The sequence below is a fragment of the Vitis riparia genome, chromosome 2, assembly GCF_004353265.1.
Source record: "Vitis riparia cultivar Riparia Gloire de Montpellier isolate 1030 chromosome 2, EGFV_Vit.rip_1.0, whole genome shotgun sequence".
Classification (NCBI taxonomy): Eukaryota; Viridiplantae; Streptophyta; class Magnoliopsida; order Vitales; family Vitaceae; genus Vitis; species Vitis riparia.
This window is the reverse complement of record NC_048432.1, coordinates 13,858,983-13,880,487: the sequence shown is the minus strand read 5'-3', so window position 1 is coordinate 13,880,487 and position 21,505 is coordinate 13,858,983. Positions and strand designations below refer to the sequence as shown.

General features: G+C 37.0%; 1 protein-coding gene across 2 annotated transcripts; it reads right to left on the bottom strand.

Moving 5' to 3' along the window:
• Positions 1–398: 398 nt before the first annotated feature.
• LOC117931736 lies at positions 399–17,357 on the bottom strand. Of its 2 annotated transcripts, none has more exons than XM_034852790.1 (16): positions 17,022–17,357; positions 12,947–14,838; positions 11,973–12,506; positions 11,260–11,418; positions 8,791–9,188; positions 8,112–8,587; positions 7,578–7,630; positions 7,395–7,502; positions 5,514–7,315; positions 5,158–5,266; positions 4,307–4,487; positions 2,572–2,639; positions 2,365–2,480; positions 1,379–2,272; positions 906–1,002; positions 399–734 (listed from the first exon to the last, which is right to left on the bottom strand). In XM_034852790.1, the coding sequence occupies exons 2-16, from the start codon at positions 14,826–14,828 to the stop codon at positions 718–720; spliced, it is 6,894 nt and encodes a 2,297-aa protein (XP_034708681.1). In that variant the 5' UTR covers positions 14,829–14,838; positions 17,022–17,357; the 3' UTR covers positions 399–717. The 2 variants fall into 2 exon arrangements, with proteins under 2 accessions (XP_034708681.1, XP_034708673.1); XM_034852782.1 differs by having other exon boundaries at positions 17,048–17,357.
• Between the last annotated feature and the right edge of the window lie 4,148 nt (positions 17,358–21,505).

Here is a 21,505-nt window from a genome sequence, read left to right as displayed (position 1 = left end):
GATGATCATCCAGCTCCATGTAACCGCCACTATAGTCATGCCTGCTAGTTTCTATGCCGCACGGTGCGGTTCTTGCCATTTTGACAAAATAATCCACCATCCGACAGTTATTCACCACTCCTTTTCCTTTAGCAATTGTATGGCTGAAATACACAATTGCAATTTTATTCACCCGAACCTATAACAGTTAAAACGACAGTCTTTAATTTTTCTTTTGGCCTCATGTGTAAAATATGCCACCTTCAGTCTCTGTATCCACATAGGAATAACAATGTGACCTGCCATGGGCTTCAATAAATCATGCAGATTAAATATTAGGCCTTGCCATGAACTTTGGCAAAATTAAAAACTGAGCGCGGAGGTAGAGCGGGGGAGGGGGGTGTGGGTTTGCAAGAATATGGGAAAACAAAGCAGCAAATGTTATGATGGATAATCTGAAAAGCTAGCCTACAGATCTGAAGCCTACATGGAATGTTTCCATATACAACCTAGTAGGATGGAACCTAAGGCAGATCAAATCATAATTGTTTTAACTAAAAATCAATATGAACATCTGCTAACTAGATTTTACAACTTAAGCCCAAGGAAGTGAGAATTTCCATTCCTAGTTTGTTTGCTCCTCTATTTTAAATATACAGGAAAACTATGGTGGGTGTATTTGTCAACAAGTTCCCATTTGAGTTCTTCAGATTGGATTCCCTCACTGTGAAGCTCCCCTCAACCATGGTTATTTCCTGTTAAACAAAGCAGTAGTCAATTTCAGGGTCATTCCCTGTTACAACCAAGTAGGTACATGTGCTTCGGAGATGTGTCCATGCATGAATACTACATGGCCGAGCACCAATTAAGCATTTCTGTGCACTTGGACAAGACCCAATTGAAAAAACTGAATTTTAAGATCTTACCTCTAGAAGCACTCCGGTTCTGGCTTTTGTGTCCTTTGTCATGTGAAACAGAAGGAATCTTTGAGATGATCAATGAGCTTTGCAGTCCTTCCAATAGCTGTCAATAAAAAAGATCAGTTAGTATGCTATACCGAAAGTTAACTAGAGAAGACAGAAGATATCAGTATCAAAATCTCAAAATAACTTTGCATAAAAGAAAATATAAGGATAAGCCTATGATTGATCTTATATCCATGCAATAATAGTTACAAATGAAGATCGATACATTTCATTATGAAAACATGTTTTTTTAAACATGGCCTATTTTTGTGATAGACATTAGGCTAATGCTTACATCATGATTGTTTCTATTAAATAATAATCATGTCCAGTCATGAGCACTTGATGCAACAAGAGGCAGCAAAAATACCGTACGCCGTGTCATATAAACATTTACTAGAAGGAAATAAAAAGTTAAAAGGTCTAAATCTTACCCTTGAAGTTGGCTGAATTCTGCGATTAGACCTACGGGGCTCAACAGCTTCAGGAACTGATTTTCCAGGATTACCATTATAAACTTTCTCCTCTTCAATTTTAGCCAGCTTTCCACCAGAGGGTGCAAGTTTCCCCTTACTCACCCGTTGAGATTTGACATTTGATACGGGCATTTTCTTAGATGATGGAGCATCGGATGGAAGAGGTAGAGAAGAAAACAAGATTGGACCCTCTGCTTGCCCCTCAGTGTTAGAAAAGGATTCAAATTCGATCACATTCTGCTTCCCTGATGCATTCTCATCATGGCTAACAGAATCCTTAATATTTGGAAGATTATCTGTCACATTGGTGTCATTTGAAGCAGATGTTCCAGAGGCCAAAAGATTGTCTTTTCGAGCAACCGTTCTACTTGAAACATTCTGTGGCTTTCCGGACCTAATAACCTTGGGCTTGGATTCAACCGCCCTCTTCTCCTTGGAATCAATTTTAGAAGTATTTTTCCATCCACGGGGTCCTGATCCTTGAGGTATCAAGTACTTTGCAAATTTAACAGAATCATTTGCTTCACTAATTTTATTGCTTCTGTCTGCAACATAATGTTTGCTGACTTCCATAAATTTCCTTTTCTTTCCAGGCTTAGGAACGCCAAATATCACTCTTGACCCTTCCTTCTGCAAACCAGTCCGAATCATTCTGGGTGCATCAGGCTTATTCTCATCTCTGGTGTTCTTACCAACATTAAATATTTTTTCATTGCCTGACAAAGCCAGTAATCCTGGCTCTTCAGGTTTCTCATTGTCCACTGCATCAATATTCTTTGACATCTTATCCTTTCCTTTGGCCTCTACTGCTGGACTGCCCAACTTCAATCGCTTTTCCTGTGGTGTATCACCCTGGGCACCAGATATTGAAGTTAATAAACAACTAAGAAGTTTCAATCTAGCATCAAAAGGAATTCAAGCATAAGCACATCTAGATATAACACCTCATGGAAAGCGTGGTCATTTTCTCTTGAACTTGACCATTCAATCCATTCCCCATCCTTCCAGATGAGAGATGGCCGAAGATGCCAAGCTCTAACAACTGATGTTTCTCCCTGAGCTGCAAAAGAATCAGAGAAAAATTCATTTTTTAAAACCAAGTAACAAGTGTGTAAATGTTCATGAAACAGAAGTTGAAGAATTGCTCATACCTGAAATACGGACAGTTAACATAGTTTCATCTTTCCGACTCTTTTCCGTGACAACTCCTTCACACCAGCTGACAAATAGTGCTAACAGAAATGAGATAACATACAAAGAAGAAGATATACAACTAAAAGTTGACACAGTAGATGATACCAGACCATTTCAAACAATGATTATGATTGGTGTAAAACATATCCATTGAAGTAAACTTCTATTTAGGTGCTTAATATATAAGAAGACTCACTTTATTGCACATGGAAATACCATAGATAAGGAAAAAAATAAGAACAATGGACAAGGCCAAGGAGTCCCTATCAGAGAATAAGGGGAAAAGAGGGGGAAAAAGAAAGAAAAAGAACTGTGTTAGGCCCCATGCCTCACCTTAGATGTAAGCAATAAAGTTTTCATAACCAAGGGAAAAGAGAAGAGAGAGAAAAAGAAAAATAAGGAATTATAGCAAGCCTTGCGCCTCATCTCAGATTTGGGCAATAAGGTTTTCATAACAAAACTAGGCCCCAGGAATTCTTTGTAAGTAATATATATGTGACATAATACCAAGTAGATATATCTCATGTAAACATGGACCTAAAAATCCTCAAAAGTTCTATCTTTATCAAGTATTAAATCAATAAATGATAAAATAGAAGTTCATGACCCAACTTAGATTTTTTCTTTTTTGATGGGTAAATAAAAATAATATGACCAAACTTAGATTTTACCAACTTTTTGAAGCATGCTGTAAAGAGTATGCAGCAAAATGCATAAGAACTAAAGATAGCAAAGAGATAATGAAGTAAAAAATAAGAATTAAGAAAAAAAATCAACCATAAAGGTTTCATGGATCCTAAACACCATGAAATGAAATCAAAATCTTAAAAGGATTTCTTGTTTTTCTTTGCATTTACCATTTAATGCTGTGAATATGGTTCTTTTTTACATTTGTACTTGTTTTTAAAAAGCAGCATGGACATCCACTGTCACTGTTTTCTATATAACTAGATATTGGCGAGACAACTAAACTAAACTTTTAATTTAGCAATTCCCTGCATATGTTTTGCTCCACAAAAAGGTAAAATTCTATTAATACTTCCTTCTTTTTTTTTTTTTTTTAATTTTTAAAATTATTGTTTTCTTCTCTCACATTAATATACCAAAATAACCACCTTTTTTTTTGATAGGACAAAATAACCACCTTTAAATAGTGGCAGAATAGCTTATATCCCCTGCATTGTTGGTCAACCACTTGATAGATGTTTTGCTCATTCCATTTGATTCTACTAATAGTACATCATTATTATTTTTATTCGATCAAAGAGAGTACTATTTACAATCCTACTTTTGAAGACATAATACAGGATCAATCATCATAATTTAGAGGGAATAACTACTAAATTCTTTAAACTCATGTTTTTCAATTCAAAGAATGGAGGAATCAATCATAGGGTTATAACAATTGATTCAGTTTTCTAGTTACAATGTTGCTTAAGAGGATAGGTGGATTCGTATTGCAATTGGTGACAGTTTGTATTTCAAAATTAACACAGGGACTACAGGCAGAAGGACCTAATTAAACCCAATAAGCGGGAGCTTCTTTTTTTTTATCATCTTTTATTTGTTTTTATTATGTTTTATTTATTATTTATTTAGCACAATTTATCATGATTTTCATTCCTTGACATTTCTGGCTTATGATTGTTATCCCATCACACAAACATAATATTTAGTATCATATTGACATACCAATTTTGTACCCATACATCAACTCTATCCCCAACAGACCAAGCATAGTCTCCAATGGCTGCTCTACGTCTCTTCCTTGTTCCTTCAAATTGTATAGCAGTCATAGGATGGGCAAAGCGTATTCTGGGTGGCTTATCTCCTTCACTTTCAAGTGCTACCCATTCCTTTAGCTGCCCTGATCCTGCAGAGATACGAAATAGACATACAAGCCAATTCGATAATGAATAATCAAATGCAACAAACAGATACAAATGAATGAAACAGTGATTTGGATTTTTTTTTTTGGGGGGGAAGATAATGTTCTAGAAGGAGAACTCAGGAAACCAAAACTGTCATAAGCAGTGAAGATAATTGTCTTAGCAATACATTCAATGAAGATCAAAAGCACAGGCGTCGCATATACACAAGGCATATGCATGATTTGCCCATACACAACGCTGTTGAGGGAAGCACTAATACACATGCTCTCCTTTGAATTGCTCCCAACCTAGAAACCATTCGTATGGGCACCTCAAAGTTAATTGATCTAGACATGGATGACCTAAATGAACCACACTGTTACATGTCAGTTAAATGGATAACTACAAAGATCCAGAAACAAACATCTAAAAGGACAACATGACTTGTGAGTTTCCTGATTCCAGGATAAACTTTCCCACAAAGATAGGGCCCTAATACATGCCACTCATTGTCATAAGTACTAACAGAAACTTTTCAGCTTTATAATTTTGCTTGTGCAAAAAATTCTCTAACTCTTGCCTATCAAAAATAGTCCAAATTTTGTGCATTCACAGGCATATATAAATCCACATTCATTTGATTCCCAAAGTGCATTGAATGCAATAGCTTACCTTCATCTGATGGAAGTTCCACATAACACACATAAGCTTTTTGATCCTTCAAACTCAATACATTTGCCGAGAACCAGGCTGCCTTAGAACCATCTCCATCTTTGAAAACCTAATACATGAAATCACTATTTTAATAAAAAAGAGAGAAGATAAAACTGCGTAGAACCAACATCAAACCATACACACAACAACAAAAAAGGTAAACAACATGCATTTAAAATTTTCAGAGATGACAAAGTGAATCAAGACTATGACTTGTAAACTACAATGTCAAGTGAAAGAACTTATGATACTCCGCAATCAAAATTATTACAATGCACAAGTAAAAAAATCTTAATCACTTTCCGGTTACAAACCTCTACAAGGGAGCCCTCCTTGATGCTGTTCTCTTTCAAATTTTCTGTTGTCCTTTCATATTCATTCTGGACAGCAATGGAATTAGATCTTGATCCAACCTCAGATTCAGGAACAACACCAATGGTTTTGGCCAAGTCAGAAACCTTACGTCCCTTTTGCCCTCTAGAATCCTTTTCACTGCTAGTAACAGAACTTGGCATGCCATCTACCAATCTCGTGTGGTCCTCCACCAACTCCCTGGACATTTCCCTTCGAGTAAGTGGCTTCCCATGGTTTACCATATGTGTTTCTTTCTTATCAGATGGAGACACTTTGGGATGTTTATCAGGACCTTCTTCAACAGTATTATCAGCCTGTACTCTGTTCGTGTTGTTTAATCTGACAACAGGCTCAGACAATACTTGGGATGCTTTCCAGTAACCCTCTGGACCAGCTTCAACTAGCTCACTTAAAGGCAAAGGATCACCCATAGCAACAATTTTCCCAGCCTGTGAAACTGCTTCTGCAGCAAGTTCAGCAGCTTTTACTATGGCATCCAAATTTTCAGCTCGCTTTGAGGCAGCCGAAGCAGCTTCAACCCTCCTCCTTGCAGCCTCCCTTGCAGCAACAAGAATAGAACTGGAACAGTTGGTTCCATCATCACCCTTCAATATGGAAGCAGGAGTAGCCTTTCCCAAAATACTAACGCCATCAGAACTTTGACCAGGATGAATATTTGCACTTGAAACCAGTGCTTCATCAGCCATCAATTTTGCTTGCAATGCAGCATTTGACGCAATCCTAGCAGCTGCCGCTGCTGCCTTTGCAACAGAAGCAGCAGCTGCTATGGCAACAGCAGCAGAAGCTATTTTTGCTTGAACATCTGAAATCAATCCAGAATTCTTTTGCTTATCCAACTCACTCCATACCCCTTGACTATGACTAACTGCGGCAGCAGCAAGAGCAGCAGCATCCTCTGCCTGTAACTTAGCCTCCTTGACTTTACCAAGAGTCTCTTCAGTCAACATACCCCTCTGTTCTGCATCTCGACTCCCTAGTTTCATTTGATCAGATGAGAATGTAGGAGATGCAGCAGCAACAAGTTTCCCAGTATTACTTTTAGAAACCAGGCTTGCAGGAGTTGTGATGGAAACAGATGTAGAAAAATGACTCGTAACAACAGGAATTGGTTCTGTTTGAGATTGAGATGGCAAAGAGATCTGGCCAGGACCCTCAGAAGCAGGAGTCTTTTTCCTCTTTCTAGGCTTTGGGTCAGTAGTGGGTTGGCCAGGGGATGCTGTTGCCTTTTTTGCATCAAGAAGAGGTGAAGTCCCAGCAAAAACACTTGTAGGACCTCCACTATGACCCATAGGACCAGAAGAGACATGCTTCACACTGGAAGAATGTGGCACAGTTGACTCTCTAATAGGTGTTAATTTAACTGTTTCTGTTACAGGCAGGGCAGGAAAACGAACACTGGCATCAAGTCCAGAAGTTTGAGAGGGAACCCAGGAACCTGGAAAAGTAGGCTGAGATATCCAAGAAGTGTTATGTCCAACAAAGTTCCTTACAGGCGGAGTCTGATAAGGATGCAATGGAGAAAGTGCCGGATGATGGTCCATAAGTCCACCTCTTGGCAAACCACTGGACTGCATAACATCACCCTGAGTAGAAATACTCCAAAGTGGTGATGGAAGAGGCATCATGGGATTTACAATTGTCGAAGGGGTACCCTTGCTGCTGGCTCTACCAACAGGTGAAGGAATAACTTTACCTTGAAGAGCACCTTGTTGAATGGATGCTTGATCAGGAGTTCTAGCACCTGCAAATATTAATTCCAAAAATGTAGTCAGACACTTGAGCAAACCACAAAGGGAATTTTACCTTAAAACAAGAAGTACCTGATCGAGACTGCAAAGGGGTTTCAGGATTGCTGGGATGGGATTTTTGTCCTTGAAGCCTTTCTACAGAAGCATGCCATGCATTTTCCCACAAGCTCCTTCCACCATCTGAGCACAAGAGATCAAGAATCAGCAACATGTGGGCCTAAGAGAGTTAAAGAAAATTTAGGAATAAAAACTAACCAGGTGTTCCAAAGGCTGATGCCATGCACGCTTCATCGGGTGCCGTTCCTTGGCTGCAACAGGCAATCAAACAGTTAAATATTTCTTTATATAATAGTCATATATTCTATATTCTATGGAAAATTCCAAAATTCCCTTGTTATGATCAAATCTGTAACTTGAGATCATGATGAACATTACAATCAACCTCCCAAATACAATCTTATAACTTTTGGTCAGCTTCCCCTTCATGCTATTCAACAACCAAAAACACAATAAAAAAAAGAAGAAAACAGAAACAGCCCGAAATTGGCACACATAATAATAGCCATCAATCTATCAAGTTCTCTTGGTGGGAGTAAGATAACAGGACCCCATAGACTGAACAAAAACAGCCAGTTCTCTCCCTTCCCTTCATGCACACCAGTGTTCTGGCAGTGGTGTATCTAAAGCCAAAGCCTCCAGAACTCTTCTTGGTAAACCCTGCTCTCTTTATGCCAAAATGTTATCTAATGCTACATATCATATACATGGAAAACCAAAAAAATGACTTACATCAATGATCCATAAACAAAGATCTGAGCACGCAATTGCACTTGCTGTAAGTCTGTGAAAGGCTGTTGAAATATTGCAGATGGAGAAGCTGAAGTATTCAAATCCGGAAGGTTAGATGTGGGTGTTGTAAGAGTACCACATGATTTTGTACTGCTGCGCTCCATATTTCCAGTGTGTTGCACCTCTTTGGATTGCACATAGTGAGTAGCCCCTGATGGGCTTGGAGACAAATTGCCAGATTTGTCCACTCTCTCTGGTGGCTGTCTTGCATGAGCTGTATCTTTCACATTGCTGCCTTTCTTAGCAGTTTCTTTCCCAGTTGCCTTGCCAGATGCGCGCTTTGTTTTACGTTCAGTACCTTTAGAACTGCCAGATGTGATCCCTCCAGATGCTCGAGAGCTTCCACGAGAAATTTCCTGTGCCATCTTAGGATCCATTTGGCCTAAGACTGATGTTGAAGGAGATCCCTCGACGATCTTCAAAAAAGAAAGACCAAAAAATTCTTGATGAAGATCATCAGAAAAGAATCAGGACATAGTTAAAAACAAAAAATTAAACGATATGGGATCCATCTAATTCTTCAGAAAAGTATTGTAATGATTTTCTGACAATACTCAGGCAATAACGAAGGAATCAATCTTTTAAAAACTATAACGAAAAAAATAAAAAAGAAATTTACCACAGATGTTTTGCATGCTTGAGTAGAGAATGGTTGCCAACACTTGCCAGCTTCTCTTTCAGGCAGATCTGCCAATGCACCCACCTCAAAGGAGAAGCTTCTCTCATCTTTCGAGGAATCATCTTCTTTAGGATCCTGAGACATAGAAGAACCTTTTAGAGGAACCCCATCAATTACCTCTGGTACTGGAACATTCTGACCTACAGCACTCCTTACTCCCTCCTGGGATTCTTTTTCACTCTGGGGAAGGTCGATGCAACTAATGACAGTAGGAGAGCCACAATTAGGCTTATCAGAGTCTGCATTGTTCTTCCCACCTTCAGTCACATGAAGCTTAGCATCATGTTCTGACACTGACGCGGCACTGAAGGAACCTTCATGGCCATTTAAAGCATCACCTGCAAAATCAGAATCCCAATCTGGTTGGAATGATTCAAGATGGAATTAAGGAACAATTGATGCTGAGATTCAGCATTGTTACCCCAGTCCCAAGGATGTGTTTGGTCAATAAAACAGTTGCTAAAGTCCTATAATTACCTAAGGGAATTTACACCCCACACATTATCTGAATCCTATTTGGAAAAAAGAAAAAAAAAATCTACAATTTGCTTTTTCTAAATCCCACCATGGCCGATTAAGTTTCTCTAATCCAGTTAAATGTTATGGCTTTATTTGGAACCAAGTACCACTATTTTCATGTGAAAGTTGTGCATAGTATTGCTCTCTTTTTATTCTTTTTCCACAGTAATGATTTCTTTGTTTCCCGTCTCCTTTCTCATTAAGTAACGACAAGATGGTGAATGGAATTAGCAAAGCTCCAATCACAGGTTTCAGTAAAGACAATCATCTCATAAAATAAAACAGTAAAAAAGATATCAACACAACAAAGCAAAAGATACAGCTCAAAATGGCAAATATCCCCTACAAAGGGCACTAAATGTGAAGCTCCTTGCATAAATTATTTGACTTATTACATCACACCCTGCACTGTGCGCATGCAGTACAGGACGAGTTTGTATGGACAATACATTCAGAGGGATGGACTGATCTGCATTGCAGTTGACTGGAATCTTCTATAGAATTCAATAATATCGGAGGTAGTTAGATATTTTCTAGGATGCATGGAGACAGGTCAAGAGGATAGTTTCAAACTGTTTGTTATTGGGATCCATGGATCCATTACTCTGTCTACTGAGGCTATATAAGGAATCATCTCAATTAAGTTTGATATATACAGGCACCAGAGAGTCTTTTTGAGATGGGAGAGAACCTCCCTCCAGCAGGAAACCGCTATGGTGAAATACACCAAATATTGAGTAATTTGATAGAGTTGAGCAATTCAGATATTGTCTGCCATTTGATAACTATTTCATGTTTAGATCATAATATGATTAATAATTTAATAAAGCGTTTCATAATTAACTGTATGAAGCTATGGGTTATAATTTTGAATAAGAACTTATTTTGCAATAATAAGATCATACATAAAGGTGCATTTGTCATCAGAAGTTGGTTGGAACTTGACTAACATGAACTTAACAAATTAAGGTGCCGCAAACTCTATCATGTGGAATAAGCGTCATAAATGATTAAAATTTGATATACAATAGCACAAAATTGGGTTTCCAGATCCTATGATTAAGTCAAACACTTCAGTCAAATTATACCCACATCCCCAAAAACAAAATTAAAAGGGATGAAAAGCCCTTTCTTCTATTTGCAATTGTCCATAAATTGACCAAATCACAGCTCTCCACAACTGAGTTTTCCATCATTGTGCAACACCAATTTGGCTTCTAAGAAAAACTAGGAACATCAATGGTGAGCTTAATCAGGTAACAAAGCCAGTCTGGTTTATTGGAACAGGTTGATAACAAATGTAACTGGATTCAAGTCTATAGACCAGTTTCAAGTTTAGATAAAGCTTTAGCATATTATGCAAGTGTTTCCTTCATTCAATGAACATAGATTACACTAATTAAATGTACTCATTTGTTGTAGTAGGAATTAGGTAGGAGATGGGACATATAACCGGGTACAGAAATTGGATTCAAAATATGTCATCACTATGTCCCTTTACAATTCATGGGTAAACAAGTTCAATGAACAGAGAGAGGACACTGAACATTTTTTGTTTCTCCCATTTTGTATCAATGACAGAGTTGCTTTCCAATGTTCTCAACTTGATGGTCAAATAGATTTTGTATTTGGTAATGGATGATTGGGTTAAAAACATCCATGGATGAACAGTTGTATGTGGAAAGATTGCATTTATCATAGTCTCTGTTTATATATTAAGATCAACACAGTTAAACCCAAATTCTGTCATATCCCACCCCCTTACAACCAACCAAAGTAAAGAAAAATGAAGGCAAAGATGAACAGAGGAAATGACAGGCAGAAACTATTAATAGTCTTAGTTCTAAAGAAGGATGAATAAGAAGGATAAATCATAATGTATCAACTCACTTCCAGTACTTGAGACAGCTGTCTGCTGACACTTATCTCCAGACACTGAAGTAGCTCCATTTTCCTCCTGAACTTTTTGGCCAATATCAGAGCAAGAACCCTCCGAGGAGAAAGGCACAGGTGGTGTAAGCATGTGTCCTTTTCTTGAAATTTCCACATCTGACAAAGAAATGTAGGCATCAGTCATACAGAGGTTCAATATCAGGACAAAGGAAAACAATTTGAGAAGAAAAACTAATATTTCTTCATAGAAAATTCCATATCACATCAATTCAAACAACAAACACAATAGGCCAGTGCAGAAGGGCAGATAGACGAACATAACCACATGCATTTGGGATAAGTAACACAGTGCCAATTAAAAACAATAGATACAGCAAGCTGAGATTGGCCATGTGCAACAAAGACTTAAAAGTAAAAATGCAACGCTGTTTAGAATATCTAGATGAACAAGGCAACAAGGACTACTACTGTGGCAGAGCCAGAGAAAAATGGCAGGATGGATATGACTTGAATGGATCATAACAGCTGGAGTAGTTTGGCAAAGTAGGATGTCCTGGCAGTTCTCAATAGGTAAGGAATAAGGTTTTAATTTGAGGTAAGTATTAGATATTGACTAGAGATGCCACACATCTCAGAAAAACATAATTTCAAATTAACTACTAGATGAAAAAATGATACAAGAAAAAACAAATATAAAAATAAATGTTCACCTGTAACTTTTAAGGAAGCCTCATCAAAGCCCTCTTTTGTGGTTGCTTCTTCAGAAATTTTAACAAGTACTGCTTCAGCACCATCACCCTCTTTCACTGTTGAATCACACAGAACAGGGCATACTTCCAACTTCTTAGACTCTTGATCGTCTTTGTCAGTGATCATTGCTTGAGGTTCATTCTGGCTCACTGCATTAGAAATCTCCATCATTGGCAAAGATGAATCGATTGCCTCAGATGGCTTCTCTCCAGCAGTGTCACAACATGCATCTTTTTCATCAGAAGCTGAAACCATCTTACTTCCCACTTGAGAATGCTCGATCCCAGCTGATAAACTTACTTCCACAGAACCTCCATCTGCAACTTCTTCCTTTCTATCCAAGTGAGTAAGCCCCACTATAAGTGAAGGTGGTTTCCCATCCTCTTTATGGACAAAAGAATCAACAGTGCTAACACCTAAACCAGAAGGCGAGGAAGAACCATCTAATGTTTCATGTGATACCAAGTCAGTATCTTTCAAGACTACATCTGGTGCTGCAGAAGAAAAATAAGAGGAACAGAAGAACAGTTAGAAGATCCAGCAACTTTAGGGCATGTCTGAAAACTGTTCTTGAACACAGTTTTTTATTTTTTAAAACAAAAAAACACTTTCTAACTTTAAAAACATGTTTAACAAATTTTTTTACTGAAGGCAGAAAATATGTTGTTTTCTTAGAACAAATTTTAGGTTTTTTCAAACGTCCTTTGTAGAGTGTTCTAACAAACAATTGGCATATGGAGTTTGGGAACTTTTGCATTGTACATAAAGTCAACAATACCTGGATGGAGAAAGACATAAGATTTTGTTCTTCAAAACAATTGAAAATTGTTTCTAAGAACTGATCTCAAAAACTGTGCTTTAAGAACTGTTTTTGAAAATATTGCCGAACAAGCCCTTAGATTTTAAGGATCAAAAATAAAGATTTCATGTGCACCTGGTTCATTCCTAGAAGCAGCATCAGATTGTAATCTAGGAACTACCACCTCATTTTCTTTGCTACATTCACCAATAGGCAATGATCCACCAATCTCATGTTCCATATTACTCAAATCAGTACTCAACTTCACATTCCCCTCCTCAACAACAGGAACATCTGAATCAAAGTTATGAATACCACTCTGCCTGGAGACTGCATTTTGAATGCGTATTTGAGTAGACTCGGATGGAGTGGAAATTGGAACATGGTCTCCAGCATTTAGATCTTCTCCATGAACTCCAAAAGCAACATTTGCACATTTTACATTTTCAGCTGTATGTGATTCCCCACACAATTCAGCTGAAGAAGATACCACAAGCTTACTAGAAATATCTCCCTCGTGATGGCTTCCACTTCCATCACAATTACCTTCAGAAAGTTTATTGGTTTCCTCAGATAACAGAGAAGTGTCCAAGTGACTGGTTGAAATCTCACTATTCAATTGGTTCCCACTTTCCAACAAATCATCCTTTTTCTTCACAAAGCTGGTCTTTCCATAAGTCAGCTGCACATGAGATTCCATCTTCTGCTCTAATATGGCACAATTTTCTGCATTTCTGTTGCTGACCTCAACAGCATGCCCTGAAAAACTACTCTCACCTTTTGAAGCAATGGGTGAGCCCCCATGCATATTTCCTGTAAATTGGTCAACCATTTCTGTGTCTTTTGACAAGACCACTTCTTCACATTTGCTCTCCTGAACAGATTCCTTCACACCCTCGCTGCATCCTTCCACAACATTCAGTTCAGAATCACTCTTCACGATCGTACTAGAAGGTCCCTCCACATTACTAGTACAAGTTTCAACAGCATTTCCTTCTCCCCTAGATTCTTCGGAGTCCAAATAGAGAGGGTGCTCCAAGTTACCAGCACCACTGTCAACTAAATTTCCCTCCAGAACTTTATCATTCATTTGGTCCTCCTTGCTCAAAACATTGTGCTCCTCTCCATCCACATCATTATCTTTTGATAAGGCATCTCCACTACCATGACTAATATCATTTATATGATCTGGGGGAGCCTTTAGATTGTTCAACTCCTCAGCACTTGTAACGACATTATGCATAGAGGTGATTATATTATCAACTTGCATCCCAGAAGCAGAGAAATCGTCCTGAGTATTGTTATTCAGGGATTCATTAACCAAAGTATCAATTTCCCTTTGATTTGCATCATCATCTTTGCTATCAATTAACATATTTCCCTCAGTGACAGGTAAGTCAGTGGAACTTCTGTAAGCCAATGAGTCACCTTCACGAGTTTGTGACGTATCCTCAATCTGAGGTAGTTCTTTTCCTGCATCTTCGTTTAGAACAGAAAAACTTCCCAGAAACTCATCTGGGCGTATTGTAGGTCCTGAATCTATAACATTACCCACGTTAGAAAGATTGCTATTATCTGGTTTCAGATTATGCTCCATTTGCTTAGTTATGCTTCCCAACTCATCACAGGCACCTGAGTCCTTGACAGTAGTTTGACCTGGAACAATTTCTTCCTGCCCAACAGATTTTAATAGCATTTCAACAGATTCTGAGGACGTGGCCTCAGACCAAACATTGTTCCGCCTGGATATAGAGCAAGATTCTGCAGCACTTGAACTAAACTCTATCCCACTACTTCCCCGAGAGAAATCCTCAATCCACTGGTTGTCTTCTTGACTTTCAATGCCAAGAAAAACCTCAGTTTCAACCAAACTATCAAACCTTAGATGCCCCTGGAGGCTGTCATCAAAATCAAACTTGGGAAGAGCATATGGCCCTAAAACAGGAGGAAATTTGGCACTCCCTTCACCAGCTAACCGAAGATTTTGGCTTTGAAAATCATTGTCATCATAATCCATGGGTGTATCCCTACAAGGAAGCAAAGGTTAGATGAGGAGAAATTTGCATGGGTACATCCATACACTTGCATGTGTGAGAGACAAACATAGAGGGAAAGAGGGATGGAGAGTATTGTAAAGATATGCATAAGTCAATCTCAAATTTCTGGAAGTGTACAGCAAAAGAAAGATGTTGATACTTTATTGCTGCATATCACTGATTTATATGCTAACATGTCACTTCTTAATTATTAACATGAAACAACAGTAATTGCCTTTCAGAAACCATTTCAACCATAATGTCAAAATTATTACCGACATAAATGTTGAACCACCATCATAATTTATCTCTTCAAAAAGGAAGAAGCAAACTAATGTAATTGACACGCCCTCTAATTGAATGTTTAACCATGCAGCTTACACAACGCTACTCAGAGATTGCTATAATTATATATTCAAAAATTAATGAGTCATAACTTATTTCCATCTATAAATTATTATAAGAAATGTACTCAACAGTACATGTTTGCCATGGTCCATGGTACTATGCATGGGAAAGCTCAAAGTAAACCATTGACATCAGATACTGAGATTCAATCACAGTTCCAAAAACAGAAGAATTATCAGCTAAGAATCCCTACTACAGTGGGATCAATCTGAAATGAACCCAAATAAGAATGTTGATACTTTATTGCTGCATATTACTGATTTAATATGTGCGTGGGAACGGTTCAGATTAGTGTAACATTACTGTTTGAAGTTTTTTTTTTTTTTTTAAATAGGCAAAAGGAGGACATGTATTAAAAGCGCCTTAAAGAAGGCGCAGCAAGTACAGCGACATATACATAAATACATATATGCAAACACATGCCATGCACAAACGCATATATATAGAAGTATGGATCAGTCTTTGATTCACAAATTGCTGGGTGAACTTATCTTGAACTCAAATCTGATTTTCATAATCCCAGTTACTAAATTTATGGACAACTCTGGATAATCAAATATTTCATTTTCATCATACTGCCGAAAGTTTTAATGCTGTGGGAGTGAACCTACATCACTCCTTTCTTGAAAAATTGGGAAGATGAAAGGTCATTCCACATTACAGCTTGTTAGGTTGCTAGGTCAACCATGCCATGTGAGCATGAGACAGAGTAATGAGACCAATCATAGGCAGATGCAATTTAGTAAATTAAGAACTAAAAATTAGCTCTATTTGCTGAATTGAGCATTGGATTTGGTCAGGTTACAACTTTAAAGAAATTTGATAGCACAGTCCAATTTTCATACTTGCCTCATAAAATTGGAACAAGAAATACAGATCATAAGAGTATAATCAAAACAAAATATGCATATCATAAGCATAAGACGTGGACTTCAGAACCGAACATTCTAGTGATGACACTTAAAATACATTTTTTAACAAAAAAATATTTTGTAGTCACGGAAATCAAGAACAATCGCACAAGGAGCACATGGTAATTTGTGTTCCATACAGCTGGTCAGAACCCTAATCGACCATACAATGTGCACGTGAAAAAGAAAAACCAGCAGGTGCTATCCAGCAAATAAAGTATACTACTAGCTCTATTGTTCCTGGTTAATACCAAGTTTCTCAAGTCTCGCAGACTAAGGATATCTGGTTAATACCAATTTGTGGCCTTTGCCTGCTGTAACAGCAGACAAGCATAAAAAACATATATCATAGTAGAGATTGGAGAACTGAACACGCTAGCAATAAAATTAAATTTTGTTTTCAAAGGAAAAATATGTTTGGGAGGGCTGAGAAACAAGAATCATAGCAAATCTGTCACTGCCAAGCTTAAAATCAGACGCACCCCAGGTGTGTTCCAACTATAAGAGCAACCATATTGCACCAAAAACCCTAATTCGGACCAATCGGGAAAGCCCATACACCCCACCCTCCAAACACTATAAAAAACAAAAAAAAGAAAACAATTTTTTTCAATATATTCTTATCATTTTAGAGCATAACAATAAAAAAAACCTCCTTCAATGCCTTAATTACAATATCTACCCCAATTCAAATGTGCAAACCAAAAAAGAAAACTTTTTTCGAACTCGGAACACCATTCCACACAAATTAACAAGAAAAGACTTCATTTTTCGCTCTAATCACACCCTCCTTCTCCGCACATACATGTATAGGAAACAAAAACCCTATCAACAAAAAGAGGAAATGAACAGTACCAGAAGAAGTAAGTCTAGGACGCTACCTCCCTCCATCCGGTGACGAAATCCCTCCAGTTGACTCAACTGCACCCCAATCGTACGCTCATCGAGCCTCCACAACCCCTAGGGTTAGACTGATCTCGGGCTTCGAAAAACGTGAACGCAGCCTCGTACGACGAAACCCTAATTCCCAGACCTAATAGGGAAAAGTCAACAGTCGACGGAGACAGTACCAGCCGGAATCTCAGATTCTCCGGCGGATCGAAACAGACTTTCCGGCCAAGAAGAAACGACAAGAAAGAGAGAGATAGAGATAGAGAGGAAGAGAGAGAAAGAGAAAGGATTTTCTAGGTTGGTTTGTTTTCAATTTTCTTTTTGTCTCTCGGGAAAGTAATGAGAGAGAAAATGTGTGATCCTGATCGAATTTCAAAAAGTGGGGCATTCTCAGCTGGATATAATCGGACGGGTATAAACTAGGGGAATATGACACGTGTTAGCGTCCCATTAGGGAGAAAGGAGTACGGACTGAGAAAACCTTCTGAGGGTGACTCTACTGGCGGTCACACAGCAATGGTAACAGCCACTCCTTACGCCGTCCACTACACTTCCTGATTTGGTGAAACGAAGGAAAGAAGGGTGGAGATGGGGCTGTGATTGGAGATGGTGGGAGCAATCTGTGAGGGTGGGTTCCTTTTTATCGTTTTAGAAATAGATCGATACATATCATTTGAAGTCCACGTGGCAAAAAGCATAAGCACAGGTGGCAATCATCCGGGGAAAGGAAGTAGCATGATTGGAGTGTTATGAACCGTTAGATCCCGTATTTAAGCCTTTCGGCAGTGGTCCTCTTGTCTTCTTAACCTTTAAGCTTTGATTTATGAGAGGGTCTGATGCCCTGTATTCGAAGGACGGTACGTGAATAAGAAATTTCGACTTATCGATTCATTTATTTGACCCGTGCGTTACAATTAAAACCATCCTACAGCCAACGTCATTAGCAACATTAATTGTAATTTTATGAAAAAATTATAATTAATGGTTATTTTTATTCATTTTTTAGACTCTATTTTTAATGATTATTGATATTTACTTACGTCATATCATTTGGTCCATGCTTAAAAAAAATTAAATATGTAATGATTTATTATTGGTTTTATTGTATCTTTAAATAGATTATTCAAAAAAAAAAAGTCCAATTTTTTATTTTTTATTTTTTAAAACAAAAATAGCAGTAAATCTTATTTAAAATATAATTAATCGATTAAAAATAATAAAATAATTCTCATATATATGAATTTAACATCTTTCTTGTTTTTTTCTTAAGAATAATCAATTTTTGATATAAATATCTTTAATTATTTCAAGTATTTACATATAAAATTTAAAAGAAATTGTTATTTTTACAATAAATAAATAAGGGCATTTTTTTAATATATGACAAAAAAAATAATAATAAAGAGTTAGATTTTTAAAATTGAGTTTTCAATTACCATTTCAATCAAATATGAAATAACCCTTTTAAATATAGGAATTAAATTTTAGTATTAAAAATGTAATAATTTTTAAAAATCTTTATAAGATAAAATTTTTATTACCTCAAATTATAAAATGATTTTTAAAGGATACGATAATAAATTCATACATTTTTACGTTCTAGCTCCCAAATTTCACACAAGGGTTACTACTATTTCCAATTTTTAAAAATAAAAAATAGAAATGTGAATGTTTTTTGATACACTTTATGATTTATATTTTCTTAAAATAAGAAATAGTAACAACTTTTATATAAAATATGGTAACTCTTATTGAAAAAATATATACATAAACTTAATTACTCTATATTTTTTTAATATTATTTTATATTTAAGTTAATAAAATTTGTTAGTGTTTCCATTTTTTGTAATAGCTTTAAAAAGCATTATCTTTTTAAAGTAAGTTTTAACGTGTGGTTATATTTTATATAAAAGTTACCATTATTTTCCTTTTTAAAAATATAGAAAACATAAAACAAGAAATGTATCAAAAAAATGATGCAATTTCGTACCACTCATTGTTTTACGAAAGAACTTCTAGATTTAAAACTTGTAAACTTCTTTTATTTAAAAGTACTTAAAATAGAGCAAAATACATTATAAAAATATAGAGAGAGAGAGAGAGAGCAGTGACACTATAACTAAGACACAACCCAAACTTCTAGGGAAGATAGTTATAAGAGAGGAAAATGGTAAGATATCAAAGTTTAAATTCGGACAATATGTATAGTAAAATTTATTTCATTAAATAAAAGTATAAATAAATCGAATTAAAATATAAAAATACAAATAAGTAAGATTGAGATATAGGCGTGCAAATAAATTAGACTAAAATACAAATAATATGATATAAAAATGTATACATATATCGTGTGATTGGTTATAGATGTTGACAGACTAAATGAACAGACAGTTGCACGGTCTGAGATCTTAGCACCTGTCAACTGCCCTTAACTGAGATGATTGTCCAGCCGTCCTAAGGACAATCATCATTACAAAAAATGTTCGAGTACATAGTCAATACTATAGTGACAGTGTCATCAACTCTATATAAACCCTTCAAAAAATATGAACAAGATATGCACGCACATATATGTCCATTATCTTTGGAGGGACGTGTCTGAACTACCCGTCCAAACATCCTTTTGTACATGAGAGAAGCCCGTCTAGCTCTAGTACATTGGATGGATTACTCAAGAAGTATGAAATAAGGAATAAATCTACTTAACTTCATCAAAGCTAGACGAACCTTACTCTAATTGGCTTAGCGCCGATAGTTATATATTTTTTTTTATAGCTATCATAGAAAACTACCTTCTTCATAGTTTAGGTGGAGCCAAAAAAGAAATACAAGAAAAATAAAGTTACGACATGACTAGAGAAACGAAAAAGATGCAGGGTTAGGACTTAAGAGGTTGAATATTGCACTTGAAGTTAAGCACGTGGGCCACGAGGCATAATGTTAGGAGGAGATTGGATTATCTAACTGTTTAGCCCTCTAGTCCTCATTTTCACACAAAGGGAGCCACGTGGTTTTTATGAAATTGACCTGAAATCCAGCACAAGTTTAGTGAAGGATACCCCATATCTGGATCCCCATTAGTCCTGGCGCTGGAATCAAATTCAAGTTAATGGTACATTTTCATTAGAAAAAATTGTCAGCATGATAAGAGTATGGTGAAAGTCTCTTGAGCCCACCTTCCCACTAGTGAGAAGAAAGTTACTTCATGCTCTTATTGGTGGGTTTTAATGAAGCTTTCCCCCAGTATTGACAAACATTTCTAGAATGAGATTCTTGAAGTTGTGGTACTACCCTATATCTAGGCACTTAAAAGTCAGATGACCATTTTTGTATGGCTTTGTTTGGTATCCATCAACATCCCTGCCATCTTTGCCTAATGGGTTGTGCAGTGTTGAGTCTATGATCTCAGTAATTGCATATTGGGACAAAGGATGCGTTTTCCACGAGATAATTACAAATTTTCTCATAATGCTGGAGTGTTGCTTTTGCAAGATGGTGGCTTCCACCCATAAATGTGAAAGGGCCTGGACAAATCTATCCATGTGCAAACTTCACTCTGCTGGAGGTTAGTGGCCTTTGAGTACTGGAGCTGGAGCTCTAGGCACTGATCTTGGCGTTTTGTACACGTAAAATATATTGCAGTAAAGAATAAAATCATGAGATGAATGAATCTTAATGGATCATATGTAGAGGAGCTTTATTCAGTGGCTATCCAGTGAGATTCTTCATGGTTTTCGGCATATTCAAAACTGCAATAATTTTAATTGTTAGAAAGGACACAACATGGGCTAACAGGGATCGACTTAATACCACTTGTGAAAAACTCATATATATATATATATATATATATATATATATATATATATATAACTTTTTCCTCTGTTCAATGTGAAATATCACACCCCTATTGAGTATATTTCTAGCCATGGTTTCTGCAATTTCTCGTCATCCAAGACTTTATCTAGCCACTGAGTAACAAATCCGGCAACAGCCTTAGCCTACGTAGTTGATCTTTATTGTGTTCAGTCCTGAAAAGAATATGAAGATGGGATTCTTAGAGAGAAAATACCCCAAAACCCACATGAAATAATAGCTCCATTACCATATATGAAGATTGGTTGGGCATTCAAATGGAGGGCACACTGTCTCTGTTGCTGTTTCCTTGTATTTCAGCCACAGGGCCAAATATAAGTTGGGACACAAACTTAGAAGCTGTGCAGAGCCATTAGTCTAATCAGCATCACTATCTTGTGCTCACACTAGGGTACTTTCCAGGAAGCAACGCATTGTAAGAAAGGTATTTCAAGATGTTCATGTACATTAAATAACACTGGCAATAAAGACAAAACAGTTTGAAAAATAAGGGTTTTTGTCTTTGCCCTAAGGGATTGATGCCCCTCTACAAGAAACATAGGTGTCAGATTCAGTTGCGCAACAATGAACTCGAG

Excerpts from the sequence above, each read along its gene's own strand:
- LOC117931736 (XM_034852790.1), bottom strand. The coding sequence starts at position 14,828 with ATGGATTATGATGACAATGATTTTCAAAGCCAAAATCTTCGGTTAGCT. Across the intron at positions 7,631-8,111 it reads TTTGTTTATGGATCATTGAT|CCAAGGAACGGCACCCGATG; the intron begins GTAAGTCATTTT and ends TGCCTGTTGCAG. Across the intron at positions 5,267-5,513 it reads AGGAGGGCTCCCTTGTAGAG|GTTTTCAAAGATGGAGATGG; the intron begins GTTTGTAACCGG and ends TTCATGTATTAG.